The 19,831-nt window shown below is 31.3% G+C and overlaps 1 protein-coding gene across 1 annotated transcript; it reads right to left on the bottom strand.

The window, feature by feature from the left end:
- Positions 1 to 617: 617 nt before the first annotated feature.
- Positions 618 to 19,509, bottom strand: LOC148276885 (uncharacterized). The gene is made up of 2 exons (XM_088233618.1): positions 19,394 to 19,509; positions 618 to 2,097 (listed from the first exon to the last, which is right to left on the bottom strand). Exons 1-2 carry the CDS (start codon positions 19,400 to 19,402, stop codon positions 1,666 to 1,668), a joined length of 441 nt encoding a protein of 146 aa, XP_088089744.1. The 5' UTR covers positions 19,403 to 19,509; the 3' UTR covers positions 618 to 1,665.
- Positions 19,510 to 19,831: the final 322 nt, after the last annotated feature.

The following is a 19,831-nucleotide window of genomic DNA, read 5'->3' as shown; positions in this document are numbered from 1 at the left end:
TCCATATTATGATGTTCACATCAAGAATATTGAATCAGTCCAACATCGATTTTTGAGAAAGATAGGCTGGAGGTTGGGCTTAGCCAGAGACCCATATACGTATAATGAGTTAGAAACTACCTTTAATATATCTTTTCTTCAAGATCGTCGAAATAAGTCCAACCTTTTAGTCCTATTTAATTTTCTCAACTCACTCTTTGATGCACTTGAACTACTGAGATCAATAAAATTAAATATTTCCTTGGACCTATTTTTGATAATTCACGCAACTGGAAATGACTTCTAACTTTTTATTTATATGAAAAAGGCGACCCATTTGACTTTAGATGAAATGATTCATAATTACCCAATTACAGTTTTTGGAATGTCAAGTAGACGAAAATGAGCAGTTTTGACACCCTTTTTGTTCGCGTTCAATTGAGGGAATAAAGCTACCAAAGCTGCTCGTGATGTTTGGTGGTGGTAATGTAAGTTGTGTCAATGTTTTACTAAATTATGAGAACTAGAATACGTTACAAAAAAATACAGTAGGTCAGGTTTATTTTAATTATTTAATTATCTTTATTTATTTATTCATAGAAATATACATTAAAAAAAAATGTGTCTGTAACTCTATGAGGCCAGAGCCTCGTGTTAAGTTAGGATACAACATAATGGAAAGTGGAAGCATGCATATTATTAAACAATACCAAAAATAAAAATATTTTTTTTATTCCTTTTCTTTCGTAGGTTCCTCATTATCTCTTATTCTAAACTCATTCCACATTCCTTATCCCTGATTTCATATTCCTCATTCTTTAAAGCGTATGTACAACATAATGTCCTTTTATAAAGTTTTATACATGCAATCCTCGTCACCCCATTAAAAAACAGCTGTTATTTTTAATTAATTAGGTTTATTCATATACGCATCTTTTAATATATTTTTGTGGTACAAACTTTTGACCAGTCTGTTTTTTGTTTGCTAAAGTACTTATTCTTTGTAATTGAAGATTTAAATAAATAAACAAAGTGACAGTTTTTTAAAAGGTCATTATCTAATCATTTATAATATAAATATATTTATTTTTTAATAACATTATACATACGTTTATTGAGTACAGAGACACATATTAAAGTGATACAATCAAGAACGATCGATGCCTGTGAATTTTCTCTAACTCGCTAGAAAATCCACGTTGAGTCGGGTCACTTTTCGTTTTATTATACACAGTTGAAGTTTTACCCAGAAAATTTTCTTTAAAATGTTAACTGGGCCACGATTACAAACGCTATCTTCATCGGTACGTATCGAGACAGTATAAAGTAAAATCGATATTTATGTACGAAAATGTGTATATTTGTTTCAAATTTAAAATATCTTTGACCGTTATCTGTAATTGAACATGTTCAAAAAAATGTAAACGTATTTTTTTTAATAAAGAAAACTGAAATTGAAGATTAATGTTAACTTTTCATTGTAACACGGGTCCTGGTGTCAATAAAATTAAATTTTAATAATATTTTTGAATAATGAATAAACACTTCTATTAACATTTACAAAACACAATATGCAGTACAAATAAATATTTTTGCAGAGTAAATAAATTTGTTTCGTTATTTTTTGCCTGATTAGTTAAATACATACAAACATGAATATTGTATTTAAAATCGTTTGTTAAACACTTAATAGCCGTTTTTCTTCACATCTTTTTCTTCACGTTCCTTATTTTTTTCTGTTTCCTTTTGTTCGTGTTTACTTTCTTTCTTTTCGTCATTGTTTGTGAATGTCGTTGTAGTTGAAACTGTGTAGCTGTGAGATTTCGCATCCGGTGCAGTTGAATTTGATGGAGAAGCATGGGCTATTGGAGCATGCGGAATATAAGTAATTGACGGGGGGATGTATGTTATCGTTCTCCATACGTACGGAAGGTTGGGAGGGTAGTAAAGAGGTATTTGTATGGAGTTGTAGTGGATAGGAATCGACGAGAAACGGATAACAGGAGAAGGTGGTAAAGAAAAGTTGAAACGATAGTTGAATGGGAAGATGAAAGGCTTCGATTCTGTGATTTTGAAGTTGAAGAACGCGAACATCGCCACCGCAAAGAATATGCTGATCTGAAAGATAAAAAATCACATTATTAGATTAACGTTTTTTATTGACAATAATTCTTGATAGAATAGGGAAAAATCACATACTAAAACAACTGATTAACAAGTCAGATGGATTTAGAAAAAATAATTGTTTATTCAAAATCAATATATTTTATTGTGGAGAAATGTTTTAATACATAAATTTAATTTTTATTTTTTTTTATTAATGAATTTTATAAATCGTACATATTTTTTTGAAATTTTATACATATCTACTTTTACACACCTAGTAAATGTTATCACTGTAACTCTCCAAAAAAAAAAATAACTCTTGTGCTTGGAGAGTGACTTACACTATTGTAGTTGTTTATTTATAAGAGTTTATACAATTTTAAATATACGAGAACACTAGAAAAAAATAAAAACATAGGATATTTAAAGAAAAAAACATAAAACAATAATACATTCATACTAAAGTTGTTTAAAATATGTCTCCACAAAAACGCGACATTTTTGGCCCTGGCAATTGTGACGCTAAGATTCTTAACGATGTTATAAATTTAAGGACGGAATTAAAATTTTTAAATATTTTTTTTGCTACAAATAAGTACAATACTTTTTTTAACTAGAAGGGTTTTTTAGGAAAAGTAAGCGGTTTTTTAATGCAATTTTTTATAGTTATTTTTTGTGTTTCTTTGACCGGTAAAATATTTGTTTTAAAAGCACCACCTAATCCACAAGCTAATGGAAAGGAAATCGATTTTAATTTGTAGAAAATTAATATTATGTTTCTTAATCTAATAAATGCACACATAAGTTTTCTCATTCTATTTATAATATTATTTGTTTGTTTTTTCCATTTTATGTTTTCATAAATTAATATGTCCAATATTTTGTGAAATTTTTTTCAGCTATTTAGAGGAAATTATCACTAAGTTAAAAGCGTACAATAATATTTTAGTGCTAAAGAAAACGACAATGTTATAAGATACATCACTGTGTTGGCGGTTTACAATGGGAGATTCCATTACATATAAATATTTATTATATATTTATTTACTTTAAAAAAGTTTCTTTCACATTGTTGTTTAAATGTCGTGTCATGTACAGTCCCAATTAGAGGGTGTAAGCGTTACTTGATCAAATAAATCAGAGGAAGTATACCAAGTAATACTTGCAAATCTCTCTACCCGAAAACAAGTCTGAATATTGTTTGTGATGCTTGTAGCATTATTTAGTAGTATTAAAATCTGTTTACACGCGGATCATACAATACTCTTTTATCTCAGGACTTGATCATTGTCCTCGTGTAAACAGCATTTTGTAGGATAAAAAATTAACGCGAGGCATCACCATCGCCATCTCCGCGCAACAACGATTACCCCCACCACCGCGTGAAGCGGCCAGCGGCCGCATAGTCCTCGGGTGAACACGCACGGACAGCACCTTGTGACAATAGCGATTTGTTTGACCTAAAAGTGTCACTCCCATTTTTTTTTGCCGTAAATGGTGGTAAAAAAAATCAATATTGAGATGTCAGTATTTTCGTATTATCCACATGTATGCGGCCCTTTAAAATAATTTTTAACGATTTTAACTGTTTAGTTTCGTAATCATTTCGGCGAATTGATCATGTCCAATCAATTTAATCCCAGTCAGTGAAGAATTCGATTCCCTTTTTTCTCAATCCAATGAAATACATATTATGTATACACCCATATACACACACATACATATTCACATACCTACCAAAACCACACTCCACTCACTTGCACACGCATTCTCACACAAAAAAACTCGCACACATGCACTTCTATGAATTAATATCTAACTGAACTGGATTTTTATATTTGTACTCATATGGAAAACTGATTTGGCTTTATTTTATGTTTTTTTATAATGTTCTGTATATTTTTTGCATTGTTCTTGTTTTTCTGAATAAACAAAACAAAAAACAAAAAATAAACAAAACATATACTTCTAGATTACTTTTTTTCAACACAAATATGCTAAGGCCACCATATTACAGAGAGCTCCTTCGAGCAGCCTTTCTCGTTTGACAACGAGCAAATTTTCCGTGTATGTGGGCACCGCCAAGGAGACTTATGTCCTTAGATGCGGTGTGCGGTATGTGGTGGGTAAGCTGTTTACTTTTTACGGACGGGTATTTGAAGCACAAGAATAATCAAATTTGCGGTTTAAGTTCAATATTTCCATGCATTTTCTAATTTCTTTAATTTGTTTGCTGAAGCGCTAAAAATAGGCGAATATTGGCAGTTGATGAAAGGTTAAAAAATCTACTATGACCGTTGGGACAAAAGTGAGAGAATTATTCCGAACTTTGATATTTCTACTAATGTAGAGCTATTTACGTCTTCGTTACCGGAGTTGCCTTTATACAGAGCAGAAAGTTCTCAAATGGTTTTCCACTCAGCGCGTATAAAAAGCCAACATTTTGTCAAGTGGCACGTATAGAATAAAAACGTATTTATTAATAATATTAAAAGTATGTGGCTAAACATAAAAAAAGGCATGAACGTTGGTGGTTGCGCCACATGTACTATGTTTATAGTACATGTTACATATTTACCAGGTTGCTGTAATTAAATAGTAATAGTACGTTGGCTGAAACTTTTTTTAAAAATCGTTTACATCGAATGAAGTTGGAAAAAAATCGTCAGCAGCATCGTGGAGGGAAAGTAATGTGTCAGATGCTCGCTTGAACTTAAAAAAAAAACACGTAAAATATAATAATTATACGCCAGATGAAATTTAACTAGGTGACGGTTAATTTGTTTTTATTTTTTATTTATTTACACTTTATTTATTAATATATCAACGGTTCAAAGAACCTTTTACTATAAAAAGTTTTAGAGAAATAATCACAGCAGTGAACAATTCATTTTGTAATATATAATATGAAATATTACTATATAATTCAACTAAATAATTAAAACTAAACAAATAAGTTTTTTTTTTTTTTAAAACTGCAAAAAAGTAAAAAAGAAACATACAAATATAAAATGACAAATAAAAGATAGCTAGTTGAAGTGAGAAAACCTTATGTTCTTAATATAAATATAGCAAATTAAAATTGAGATTTATTTAACATAAACATAAAGTGACTAGTATTTACTTAGGTTATAATGAAAAATAAAAATAATGCTACAATAAGATTTTATAAATAATACGTTTTTTGAATTAATGTGAAAGCTTAAACAATCTTAATAACACCTTTATTTTATCAGTTGGTTGGAAGAAGTTGGAATTTAGCAATAAATCCACAAATGTATACTTTATATATAAAGAAATAAACTAAAATACGTATAAAAAAAAACAAACTTAAATTTAATAATATATTTTTAATAAATTCATTCCTTTTCTAAAAAATAACGAGTGAGATTACATTTATATACATATACAATTTATATACATATAAGGGCGGGTATATTGCTTTAAAGCAATTTCTTCCTACCTACCCAAACCGTTCAGTTTGATAAAATTACAAGTATATGGACATATTGAATCTTAAAATTTTATACAAAATTAAAAACAAAGATCAACAAGCTAAAAATATTTTATTTTATTTAAATATTCCAAGCTATCAAGAGAGGAGAGGGGATGGGAAGGAAATAAGAAAAATAAAGGAACAACTCAAATATTTAGATAGTTACATTTCAATCTTGACTTAAATGTAAATAAAGAAGGGGGTGTCTCTAACATTAGTTGGTGGATTATTCCACAATCGAGCAGCTACTACTGTGAAAGAGGAGGCAAAAAAATTAGAGCGATGAAAGGGTATTAAAAGGGTTCTTTCGTTACTAGAACGAAGAGATAGTCCGTGTTGTGATTGAAGGAAAACGAGACGTTTTGCACCATGTCACAAACGAGACAACTAGCCATTTTGTGCTTATTTTTAAAACCGAAAATTACGAATGAAAAGTCGTTTTTTTACATTAATAGTTAGAACTTCGTTTTTTAATCGCTAAAATTCGCTCTAAATAAATAATATATTTTCAACGTTATTCCCGATTTTCGGAAATTTCATATTGTGTAAACAGGTCCAGTAAGTAATAATATATTTTGTTTTTTTAGAAATGGTCACATTTGCAATACAACTCTTACAATAATTATTACAATGGACTATTTTACAAGTAACCTTTTCAAGTCCCTGTTAATTTGATAATAGGTAGCTCCATAATGTCCGACCATTTCCTTTACTCCTCTGCTCTAAATAACATTTAAATTTATTTAAGAGCCATAAATGAATAAAATTAGATGAAAAATAACAATGGCCGTAACAATTTATCATGAAGCAAGAATATTATAAATTATTCAAAACGTTTTTATAACATAAGAATTATTTCTTTATTTGATTATTCTCAGAATACATTGAGGCATAAAATATTAGGGTTGACAAGAAATTAAATGATTGTCTCTATAAAAAATAAAAAAAGGAGGTACACGTGTACGCACATACTTTTTATTCAAATGTGAGCATAGAAGTTTTGATTATGTCATGTGCCATATATTGCGGCAATAACCTGTCCGTATTGGTAACGATACTTTGCTAGCTAGAACAATTCCCCCACCAACCCCGGTCCAGTTTCTTTTGTTCCTTAGCCAGGAATGCTTTTTCCTACTCAACAATCAATTTCCTAGCTTATAATTTTCAGAACCCTGTATTTTAGTCCTCTTACTATATGTCTGAGGTACTTCATCTTAGGGCATTTTACCGTATTAAAAAGCTCCCTTTCCTTGTGTAACATAATAAAAACTGGTATTACACGTCTGGTTATATTTTAAATATGTTTATTAATTCAGTTCATACATAAGACAGTAGACATATAAAATAAATTTTATGAAGAGAGTAACCAAACCCTTTAAAAAACCGGAAACTGTCATATGTCTATATATGAGTTTGATTCGCAGTAATCTTGAGTATGCCTCATACGTATGGAGTCCGCAATATCAAAACTATATAAATTCAATAGAAAAGTTCAAAAAAAGTTCTTAAAGTACCTTTTGTATAAGTTCCAAATTTCTAACCCACGTTCAAATTCAAATTACGAGCAACTTCTAACTCTTTTTCATTTTAATTCTCTGATAAAACGCCGCGTTGTTTTCGATACAAAATTTCTGTATAAAATATTAAACTACAAAGTAGATACTAACCTTCTAAATAAAATACAAATAAATGCAGGATTGAGAACACTCAGACATCGGGAAATATTTAAACTGCCTTTGTTTTCAAATAATGCTACATACCACACACCTATGGCCCGCATGTGTCGGGAATATAATATATACTGCCGAAACAATAAAATTGACATTTTTCATGATACTCTCTCAGCTTTTGCGAATAATCTCTTAGGAATAAATCTTATTCAATAAGTACACACGTACAATTTATTTTTTATTGCATTGTATCCTGTATAAACAAAAATATTAAAAAATATGTATTACAACTTAACGTATAAATCTATTTTGTGTAATTCTATAATTGAAGATACATATGCATGTTAAATTATTTCGACGAATGCTTTAAATTGTATGTTTTCTAGTATGTATCTTTGTTGAATTACCTAATAAAATAAAATAAAATAAAATAAAAATGAAATTGACTATTAAAGGTCACACGGGTTGAAAAACACTGACTTCATAGATTGAGAAGCGACGGAGTTATTGTTTCTCGACATGGGAGTGATTTATGAGCTCCAAATGGTCAAAGCAAAAGAACATTTTGTTAGGCAGATGGCAGAAGGGACCATCTGTATTTTTATTACACGCAAAAGAAATGGATTTGTGTTTGAGGAACATACGTTCTACTGTCTCACTTTCAAATTAATATCTGCATATAAGATAAGAATGTACTTTCGTCACCTTGAGTTTTGTCTCTGAATTCAGGCACAGGCCTCCGTGGTGTACTGGTTAAGACACTTGGGTCAGGTACGGAAGGTTCTGGGTTCGATTCCGGTGAGAACACAAAAAAACAAATTGTGATTTTTCTCAAGCCTGGGTGTTATGAAATGTAATTCACCACTGTAATTGAGCCTCCTGGCCAGTTGTGGTGCAAAAAAAAATACAAAAAAATGTTTTTTTAGAGGTTTAACATTTGAATTATTATTAATAGTCCCTATTTTCTAAATATTGATCTAAATCTACGACTTCAATAGAATTTATGATTCAACTATTCTCCTTACAACTCCCAAACGGATAATTTTAAATTCATCTTTCTGTTATGATTGCTAAACATAACTCATAACTAACACACAAAATCGTACGCGTTATACTGTAATGTTCATAAAATAAAATATAAATCTCACGTATGAAGTATCTAACGAATCAACTTGTTTGAAAGACTAATGTTTTCAACAGTAAGAGAATAGCGATCAGAATATCTGTACCTCAGAGGCAGACGGATGCAAATCCAAACAACAAATGTTCAACAAAACCTAGTGTAGCTCCACCAATAAACTACAATTAAACATAAATAAATGCCACATAATGAGATTTTTTAGAATAAAAAACCCAATTTTATTTGATTATTTGATGGGTAATATGCAATTAGACTCAACTTCTGAGGTGCGCGACCTGGGTATCTTTTTTAATCAAAAATTATCCTTTATTAGGCACGTAAATAATGTTAATAGTAAATCTCTATAAATACGAGTATTAGGCTTCATGTTCCGTGTGACTAAGGAACTAAAAAACATAGGCACTTTGAAGTTGATGTATACTTCATTAGTGAGAAGCTTGTTAGAGTATATGTAACTCTACAATATGGACTCCTTACTACAACTGTCATCAAAATTTTCTTGAAAGAGTCCAAAAAAAATTCTTACGGTTTATAAATTTTTAATTTAGAATCAGTCATGAATGTTTAAATTACAATTTTTTACTAAAAACATTAAATTTGTTAAAACCTTACGATAGAAGAAAAATTATAGACCCTTTAAGTTTATTAAAAATTGTAAATTCAATATGGGATTGCCCTGAACTATTATCTCATTAACTTCAGGGTGCTTGGAAGAATGACTAGACAGGTGCCACCGTTTTGTGGCAACAATTCACGGACAGTGTATAATTTTAATGCCGTACTGAATAGTCTTCATAAACTCGGCAATAGTTATTTCCACGTATCTGATATACTTAGTGAAGGGTATTGTTCTTATAGAACAAACCTTTTGAACGTTTTCAAAGATGATGAATGGTAATTATATTTATTTATTCATGCATTTCATAATAAATACAGTTTTCTGTTAACTTTGCCCAGCTGTATGAAACAGTACTTATGATTTTCTTGTTGTATTACTGTAGAATGATTTATTATTTCAACTTTCTTCTGAATATGCTGTATAATTTTAAGGTTAATTTTTTAAATATAAATCTTGTATGATTTTTAGGTTTATTTTTTTTTTATAAATCTTTATTATTACTTCAAGGAAATTTATGTTTTAAACAAAAATATATAGATATACTAAGCCAAATACGTTAGTATTATAAATGTTTGTAAAAGGCAGATTTTCCGTTTATTTAAAAAAAAATAAAAAAATACCCTAAAGAATCTACTATCTCTAAGTGATTTATGATAACTCAGAACATTACTTTGTATTTTCCATATCTTAATACATTAGTTCTTTTATTGTAAGACTTACATTAATTCAAACTCAATATAAATGATCATAAACTGGATACGAAAATCGAAATGTCATTTCATCAACAACAACAACAACAACAAACCATCACGCCGTTTCTCCGTAGGGGTAGGCAGAGAGGATAGAACGCCATAACACTCTATTTTGGCATACATGCACGCACGCCGATTATTCCTACTTTTGACATGTCCATCTTTAAGTATTTGATGGACTTGATCGTGCCATGTCTTTCTCGGTCTTCCTCGTTTTCTGCATCCATCAACATTTGCATCGTAGATCCTTTTAGCCATTCTTTCGCTGTCCAGTCGCTCTACATGTCCAAACCAACGCTGCACCCCTTTCTTGATTCTGTCAATAATGCATGTCTCAGCCTTACACACTTCACGGATCTCGACATTTGTGCACCTATCATACATCGTTTTACCACACATTCGCCCGAGGGGTCGCATTTCGACAGCATTCAACCTGCTTTCATCATTATTTTTCTAATTCCATACTTCGCTCCCATACATTAGAGTTGGAACTAGAACTCCGTTGTGAACAGCTTGTTTAGCCTCCTGCGATAAACATTTATTTGCCAAAGTAGATTTTAGTGCACCATTCACCCTGTTCCCGGCACTCACCCTCCTTTCAATATCTTTTTGGGCCTTTCCGTCCCTAGTAAACATACTTCCCAGGTACACAAATTCTTCTACCTGATTCAGAATATCTCCGTTCACGCTGATCTCACATTTAGTTATATTTTCATCCCTTTCAAAAACCATCACTTTCGATTTATCAACATTCATAAGCTAATCGCTTTTCTTGCATACATCGTAGACTTTTGTTTCATCAAATTCTGGATTAGCATCCGTCTGCCTCTGAGGTACAGATATTTCCTTAAGAACTTTGGTTCACTGACTTCTAAGGAAACAAAGTACTATTGAGAACAAACTTATGATATAATTTTCGTGTTTTAGAATTAACTTTACATAAAAATGAGTCGGTAATTTAACACGTGTGAGTTAGAAATTATTAAGCAACTAGCATCCTAGGTACCTTCTTTGTTTGTATGTAAATTAACACAAAGACCGGTTTGTCCATTTCAAGGCTAAGCATTTCACAAAGATTTTAACACATTATTTACTGAATCTGCATCTTTTTCATACTTTTTAAGATCATTAAAACTGAAATAGGAAAAAATCTTTGTTAAAATGCTACTACTATCACACCATTCCCCGTAGGGATAGGCAGAGAAAACGGACCACCACATCCATCTACCCTGGCATACATTCCTATCTTATTCCACATTCATACATCTTGTCATACATGCCCTTCGGTTCTGTCTGATTTTGAAATAACCAGACTTAAGATTTTGGTTTATCTAATCATGCCACATCTTTCTTGGTGGACCTCGTCTCACGTTACCGTTTATTTTCGCCAAATATACTTGTTTTACCACTATTTCGTCGTACATTTGTTCTACATGACCAAACCATCTCAGAGACCCTTTCTTAATATTATCAATTACACTTGACTCAGATTTGCACTTTCGCCTGATTTCATCATTCGCAACCCTGTCATATATTTATTTACCACACATTCGTCTAAGAGATCGCATTTCAACCGCGTTCACTCGGCTTTCATCCTTCCTCTGTAAGTTCTATGTTTCGTTTTCATACAAAACAAAATGTTGGGACTAAAACTCCATTGTGCACTGCCAGTTTAGCGTCGATTGACATATTTTTATTAGCAATTACTGTGCTTAGTGCGCCGTTTATTTCGTTGCCCGCATTTACTCTTCTTTCAACATCTTTTTCTACGCTTCTATCTCTTAAACACATGCAAAGTCTTCTTCTTATTCAAGAAATTTGTTGTTTACATTTATTATGCAGTCAGTAACCTCACTTCCCCTTTCAAATACCATCACTTTTGACTTACTTTCGTTCATCACCAATTCGCTCTCCTAGCATACATCGTACATTTTAGAGTTAGCATATTACAACAGAGATAAAGAATATTTTTAAGAGGGTAATATAGAAATCTATGCATCTACAAGGCTTATGACCTGTCATTGGCTGGTTTAAGTGGCCCGTAGAAGGAATATTGATATTTGAATATGGGCAAAATAGTGAATGTTACACAGTGTGTAAAGTGGCCACTTAAACTAGCAAATGACAATTTACAAGCCCCGTAGACGCCTGGACTTCTAGGTGTTCTTTAACTCTGTTGTAATTTGTTAAATTGATTTAATTAAGTTAGTGTAAGTTTATAATAATTATTAGTGTAGTTTTGTCAAATTTAAGTTTTTATTTAAAGTTATGCACTAATAAGGTGTGGTAAAACTATGTATGACAGATGCACAAATGACTAGATCAGTACGTTATGTAAGGCTGAGATAAGCAGTATCGACAAAATCTCTGAAGCTCTGCGCTGGATTGGACATGTTGAGCGAATGGACAGCGAAAGAACGGCTAAAAATATGTACAATGCGAATGTTGATGGATGCAGAAAAAAAGAAAGACCGAGAAAGACATGGCGTGTCCAAATCCAACAAATACTTGAAGATGGACGTGTCAAAAGTCAGAATATTCAGCACGCGTGCATGAGAAGATGTATGAATGTAAAGGAAGCGAGATCTGTATGCAATATTAGAGTGATGTGGCGTTCTATCCTCTCTGATTACCCTTACGGGGAAACGGCGTAATGGTTTGTTGTTGTATAATATTTCATTTACTGAATTCTTTTAAAAAACTAAAATAAACTGAAGAATAAATAAACCAACAGAAAGTAATATTTTATAGTTTGTTAAGCTTGTAATCATAATTTCTAAATTGTAAGAATAAAGCCGTACTCAACTCAACAGGAAGTAAATGTGATCCAACGTCTGTAGAAAATAATGAATATTATATTTAATAAAATTATTATCGAGGGTTCTATTCTTAATCTTCTCGCGGAGGTAGAGAAAAAAGAAATTTGGGGATTTTTATTTTTTGCATGTGACCACATTTAGCTTCATACGAATAAATAGCCACACTGATGATTTAACGTCAAATAAATACGAAAACGTCAAACCAAATATTTTTATTTTCATAACAACATTATTGCGATCTTAAGCGTTACCAAAATCACATAATTAAATTGACAATTGAGTTTTTTTAAACAGTTTTGTAATGTCGAACTGTGAAATGTCAATTACTTTTTTTTCATCTATAGATATATTTTACATGCCCCTTAATTTATTTAAAAATAAATTAATACTCCTTATTTCTGGCTGCGATACGGTCCCACTTACTATTTGATGATGCTCACACTTACACACACCTGAACACTTACTCCTACACTGATACACATAAACACACATCTACACTTACTCTCACACAAATACACATAAACACACCCTTTTGTTGTAACACAATTAAATAATATGTATGATTCTTATTTAGAAACTTTGCTGGTCTGTCTTTAAACTGTATTTTTTTAATGTTACTATATCATTGTCGACTGTTTGTGTCTTTAAAATAAATAAATAAAAAAACTGTTTATTTTATATATGAAGCAGTTTGCGAAAAAATAAAATCCACAAATTAATCAGTCTTTACCCCTACAAGAAGATTCAAAATAATATCCCAGGGTACGTACTCTGATGGGAAGTTAAAATTTATCTTCAATTTTATATACAAAGTAAAATAAAGTTTTCTGTATAAAAAAATATAATAAGTTTACTATTTTTTTTAAAAACACGTTTGATTACTAATTACCGACTAAGATATTTTGAATTTTTATACAAGTTACATATACACTTTTGTACATAAATATCGATATGCGTTTATATCGTCTCAGTATATACCGATGAAGATTGCCGTTCGTAATCGCGCCCCCGATGGTTATATCAAAATTGTGATTTTTTCATTTTATAAACAATAATTTTATTACATTAACAAATTACAACAGGGATAGAGAATACCTTAAATAATGAAATATGGAAGTCTAGGCTTATACAGGGCTTATGACCTGTCATTGGCTCATTTAAGTGGCCACTTTACACACTGTGTAACATTCACCATTGCGCTTATTACCATTTACCAAATATTAAAGTTAATAAAAAGAAATACATGACTCTGATTTAATTTATTACGTGTTTCTTTCATTTTTGCTTTCACTTTCACTTTTCATTATGCTGTATCCCATCCCAATGCGGGGCTCCCGGTCTCGTGCAGTTTGGGATACGTCACTATTTTATTTAATAAAAGTACTGTCGTAATTTAAAAATAAATATTAATGTCCCTACTGGCTGGAAATAAAATCTGTGTTTAACTAATCTGTAAGTCGGAACATACAGATTAGTAAAGTAATGTTAAATTATTGAATACTCGTTTAATTTTTAAACTCCAGAAACGTAATATTAAAATATGCAGGTACAAAGGAATCAAATATGCTTTGGCAAACACCCTCCCATGTTGACAGCGAAAGGGGTAGAGAAGCAACGTACGAGTGTATTATCTTTACTTTAATAATGTATGTTGAGGTTGTATACTGACATTTCTTGGTAGTAAAGCGTTTTCATTATTTGTTTATTTATTTATTATATATATACGGCCTAAGCCAATTACAACAGTTACATGAAGAAACATAAATGCAAGAAACTGAACAAAAAGAACATAAAACTATTTAGAAAAGACAAACAAGGGCAAAACAATAATAGTATACAATATATTTAAAAAAACGAAAGACCAAAAACTTTGAGCTAAACCATGCCAATCCAACTTCATCCCACAGTGTTTAGTCGCGAAGAGATCTACGAAAAGCCGGAAGATCTATCCCAAAAAATTCAAAGTCGTGTAATGAATCGACTAATCTACACATTCTGGACATTGGGGCATAAAAACCAAAGTTGCTCTTAGAAGATTTTATAAATAGCAGATTTTGACTTCTGATGACACGGTTGGACATGAAAAGAAATTGATTGCAACAGAGATGGGACATCACTTAAAGTATTAAGTATTTTGAAAATGCATATAAGGTCCATCTCAGTTCTACGTCTCTCCAATGAAGACAGATTAAAAGATTGCTCTATTTCAAAATAAGAATAATTACCCCTTTGTAATCCGAGCAACCATGCCATTTTTCCTAAAAAATGGTGTTGGACAGACTCGATATGGTCAATATGAGTCCTATAGAATGGAGACCAAATAGGAGAAGCGTATTCTAGATGGGGTCGAACTAGTGAGCAATAAAGAGTTTTGATGGTATTAATATTTTTGAAGTCCTCCGTCACTCTATTGATAAAACCGAGAAGTTTGAGAGATTTGTTTACAATATTATCAATGTGTTCACGATAGGAGAGTTAACTATCTAAAGTAATGCCAAGATCCTTTATTGACGAAACCATTGAAAGGGAAGTATTTTTTAGTTTGTAGTTGAATTGAATAATTATATGAATAAATGGGTATTTTAGCTTTGACTACTGGATATAAAAAATCATATTGTTAATACATAACTTAACTAAATAACTCAACTAAACTTAATAATAGAGTGAGTGCTATAGTAATTTGACATGCTACAGTAATTGGACATTCTTAATCTAATGGTCAAAAATATGTTAATGTACTTCGTTCATTTTATGAAAAGAACACGTATCTGGCAGTGTATGCGTATGTATGGCAGTGTAGAGGACACTTATGTATGGAAGTGAAACAGCACTGGCAGAGGAAGAATAAAAACCGAGTGTACGCGGTTGAAATGCGATCTTTTCGACGAATGTGTGAAAAATCAACGTATGACAGGGTTACGAATGATGAAATCGGGCGAGAGTGTAAATCTGAGTCAAGTATAACTGATAAGATTAAGAAACGATCTCTGAGATGGTTTGGGCATGTAAAACGAATGGACGACGAAAGAATGGTAAAACAAGTATATATGGCAAAAATGAACGGTAACATGAGATGAGGACGACCAAGGAAGACGTGGCATGATCAGATAAACCAACATCTTAACACTTTGTTTCCCGGAGCCGTGTAAACACGTGATTATATAACCATGCGTTGTGTCCCGGTCCCGCGTTTTCACGTGGTTTACCAGCTATCTAAAAAAGTGCATTTTATTGACATCTAGTGACTTTTATTAGTACTTTTTCGCTGCTGGTAAACTACGTGAAACACGGGTCTGGAACACAACGCGTGGTTATTATAATCACGTGCTTACACGGCTCCGGGATACAAAGCACAAAAATAGGAGAAAAGCCCTTCATATGTGCGAACATTGCAATGCGCAATGTGGCTCTTCATAAAGGCCAATGTTAGTAAAACATCATACAAAAATGACTTAATAAATAGTTTAAAACAAGCGTGAGATGTTTCAATTGATTTAACCCAGTATTTTCGTTATTATGACACTTTTAAGAAACCCTTCTCAAAGCATGAAATTTCACAAAAATGGGCCGGGCACAGCGTAAATTTATGTGTATTTGGCCGGTACTCAACGTATTAAGTCTGGTCACGTCAAAAGCATTACCGAAGGGCATGTGTGACAAGATGTATGCATGTGGAAAAAGCTAGAAATGTATGCCAGGATAGACGTGTGTGGCGGTCTATTCTCTCTGTCTACCCATACGGTGAAATGGCGTGATGGTAGTAGAAGTAATAGAAAAAGTATTTTTTTATGGTGGAAATCAATTCTTATGTTAACTTATTTTTCACCAGTTGATTAAGTGTCCAATTGCTATAGCATGTCCAACTACTATAGCACCCATAGAAGCTTTAATTTAAAAAGTGCATGGAAAAATAAAAAAAACTACCTTTAAGCCGGAGTTTACCCTTTTGGGATATAGATACTAATAGAGACGTGCTTAGGAATAACGGCAATTAAAAAAAATAAAAGCTCTGGAAATCGAATTTAATTTCTAATCGCAATTGAATCGCAGTGGGTAAAGTGGCCACTTAAACCCGCCAATGACAGATCATAAGCCCTGTAAATGCCTAGACTTCCATATCGCCTCTCAAAAATGTTTACTCTTTCTGTTGGAACGTTTTATCACTTTTTTAAATGTAAAAATATTTTTTTGCGTTCTTATGATTTACCCATATATTTAATTTTGAGGGCCATTTTCAACAAATTGTAAATAACTCACTATTAGATAATAGGAATTAAGTTCGAGTAGAGTGAGATTTGAGCCACTGACCTTTGAGTCGTGAATCCAAGACACTAGCCACGGGACCACAACCCGATTAGATCTAAATAATTTGTACCAGTCTGCTAACATTTGGACATACTCAAAACATTATTGAATTTATTAACTGGTAAAAGAAGAAGTGTTAAAATTGGAAAAAAGTTTTTTTTAGGTGTTGCCTAGTATCAACTTGTATCATCTAATTTACCATTGGTTCAGCCGGATGAACCTCACCCACATGATAAAGGTTTTAGCTCTTTTACTCCACAAAAGTTAACAGACAGAAGAGTTGAGGAAATATGGATGTTTAAACATGTAGATTGGTGAATTTTCAGACAATGACAAGTCCTAAGCCTTGTAAATGCCTAGACTTTCATATTCCTTTCCCAAAAATGTTTTCCCTCTCTGTTGCAACAAATTTCGAAATGTTAATGAATTATTTACATTTACATTTATTTTTGCACCACAACAGGCCAGGACGCCCAATTACAGTGGCGAATTACATATCACAGAACACCCAGGCTTGAGAAAAATCACATTTTTATTTTTTTGTGTTCTCACCGGGAATCGAACCCGGAACCTTCCGTGCGTGAGTCAAGCGTCTTGACCGCTACACCACGGAGGCCCCCCCCCTTTGCTCAGTTGGTCTTTTTCACAAAGCAAACCTGTATTTAAAGAAACAAAGGTACATAGCGGATAGTTTATATAACATTTTCCTCAACATCGAGTTTGGCGGAATGTGTAAAACTAGAAAAGCCTTCATACAGAATGCCCCAGGCTTACATCAAACCATTGAATTCTACATTAGGCAAGGCAAAAAAAAGTATTTTAAATTAACCATGGTAAACATATATATATAACCTTACTATGAGTTCCATTGCATTTCATGCGTTATTTTTAATTATTATTAATATTGTAAAATGATTTTCCATTAATTTTAGTTTGTAAAAAGTTTTTATTGCTATTAAAATATGGTTTTATTAATTATTATATAATATGACATTATTATTATGACATTATTATAATATGACATTATTATTATGGCGGCCTCCGTGGTGTAGTGGTCAAGACGCTAGACTCACGCACGGAAGGTTCCGGGTTCGATTCCCGGTGAGAACACAAAACTTAAAAATGTGATTTTTCTCAAGCCTGGGTGCTCTGTAATGTAATTCACCACCGTAATTAGGCCTCCTGGCCTGTTGTGGTGCAAAAAAAAATGTTATTAAATATTTCACATAAATTGTTTTTTCTTTTCTATATGAGCACCTCACCAGGGCATAACCCCACGTAGAGGCATTTATTTACATTTTTTTTGTATTTTGTCCTATTTTAATAGTTGTTATTTATTTATATTTGTGCATCCATGCACACATTATTTTGTTTTAAATTATTACGGATGTTTAATAACATTTTTTATAATTATAATTTTAATGACTGTTTTGCATGAAATTGTAATATATATTTGAGTATATTTTTATTAAATATTATATAACCATGTCCGGAATTGAGTCCGAGACCTCCGGCATTTTAGCTTTACGCGCTGATTATTACACCACTAGAGGGATAAATTGTTTCAATTGTTTTTGTTGTTTTTTTCTTAATTAAAGTATAAATTCATAATGTTTCTTAAAATTACGATCGATATTTAAAATGTTTTTTTTTTTTATTTTTACAGAATTTTATTTTGTTTGAATTATTTTTAATATCAAAAAACGTTTTCGTGTATATGTAGCTTTATTTAGTTATAAATTATTGTTGATGTTTTTTCATCAATATTCGATTATCGTTTTGCTTAAAACAATAACAGATATTTGAATATATTTTTATTAAAGAAAAAAATGTTCTTTAATAATTCAGTTAAAAAACTTTTTTACTTTAAATGAGTTTTTTTACTGACATTTCTTGGTGGAACTGCATTTTAATTAAACTAATAAAAAAAACTAGGTATTTAGCTTCATTCCACTTTTCTCCACAATAAATGTGGTATTTAATTAAACACTTATAGATAAAAAATATTTAAAAAATTGTTTTTCACTTCTACTTATAGTTTTTATTTTAAGATGTATGCATACTTTTATTATTTTTTGTTATTTTCATTTGATATATGTGATAAACTAGCCTTATATAATATTTAATTATTATTTTTCATGTAAAACATTTTCGCCTTACATGGGTTTTACCTAAAGAGCTGAAATGAACTCAACCTTTTTAAAACGTATTTTTTATATGAAAATAAATCAATTATCAATTCAATAAATTAGATAAAAACTGCAATAATCAAATTTTCGGCAAAAATAATTGCTTAAAAACTATTTATATCATTTCTTTCATTGTATGCGTCTACAACAGGTAAAACATTTATCAGTATTACTTATTATCAATCACTATTACATAAACGAATATTTTTTCCTTGGTACGAGACACCGATATATTACTTTTAATAATAAATAAATACAAGTTTTGCAATATATTAAAATTTAATATAAAGTTAGAAGCAATAATAAAATAGACTCACATATTTCATCCTCAAAACTTAAACACAGCGTAACAAAATAATATTATTCTTTCAACTCTGAACGCCTTTGAAAGAAGCGTTCCAACTCGTATTCCGATCCTGAATGAATTTTCGCAGAGGCTTATACTTTGCTTATTAGCATAACTAAGGCTGTTAACACAAAGTTGTTCGGTCACTTACTTCAAAGGATCTGTCAAAAACTTGAAGATCCTTGTTTTGTAATATATTATGTATGAATAAATAAATTGTCATCGTTCAACCAGTTATCCTCGCGTGACTTTGAAAGGACATTTTTTACGTGATTCTGTTAACGTTATATTTTACGTCAACTTAAAATATTATAATTTTTCTTTTGACACATTTGTTTTGGTACATTTTTTAGTCTCTCAATTTAAAAAAAATATATAAATGGAAACAAACAACCCCTTAAGTGTTATT

The sequence above is a fragment of the Micrasema longulum genome, unplaced genomic scaffold (genome assembly GCF_059751315.1).
Source record: "Micrasema longulum isolate JH-2025_06_02 unplaced genomic scaffold, ASM5975131v1 h1tg001133l, whole genome shotgun sequence".
Lineage (NCBI taxonomy): Eukaryota > Metazoa > Arthropoda > Insecta > Trichoptera > Brachycentridae > Micrasema > Micrasema longulum.
Note: the sequence above shows the minus strand (reverse complement) of the source record. Positions and strands in the feature narration are given on the sequence as shown.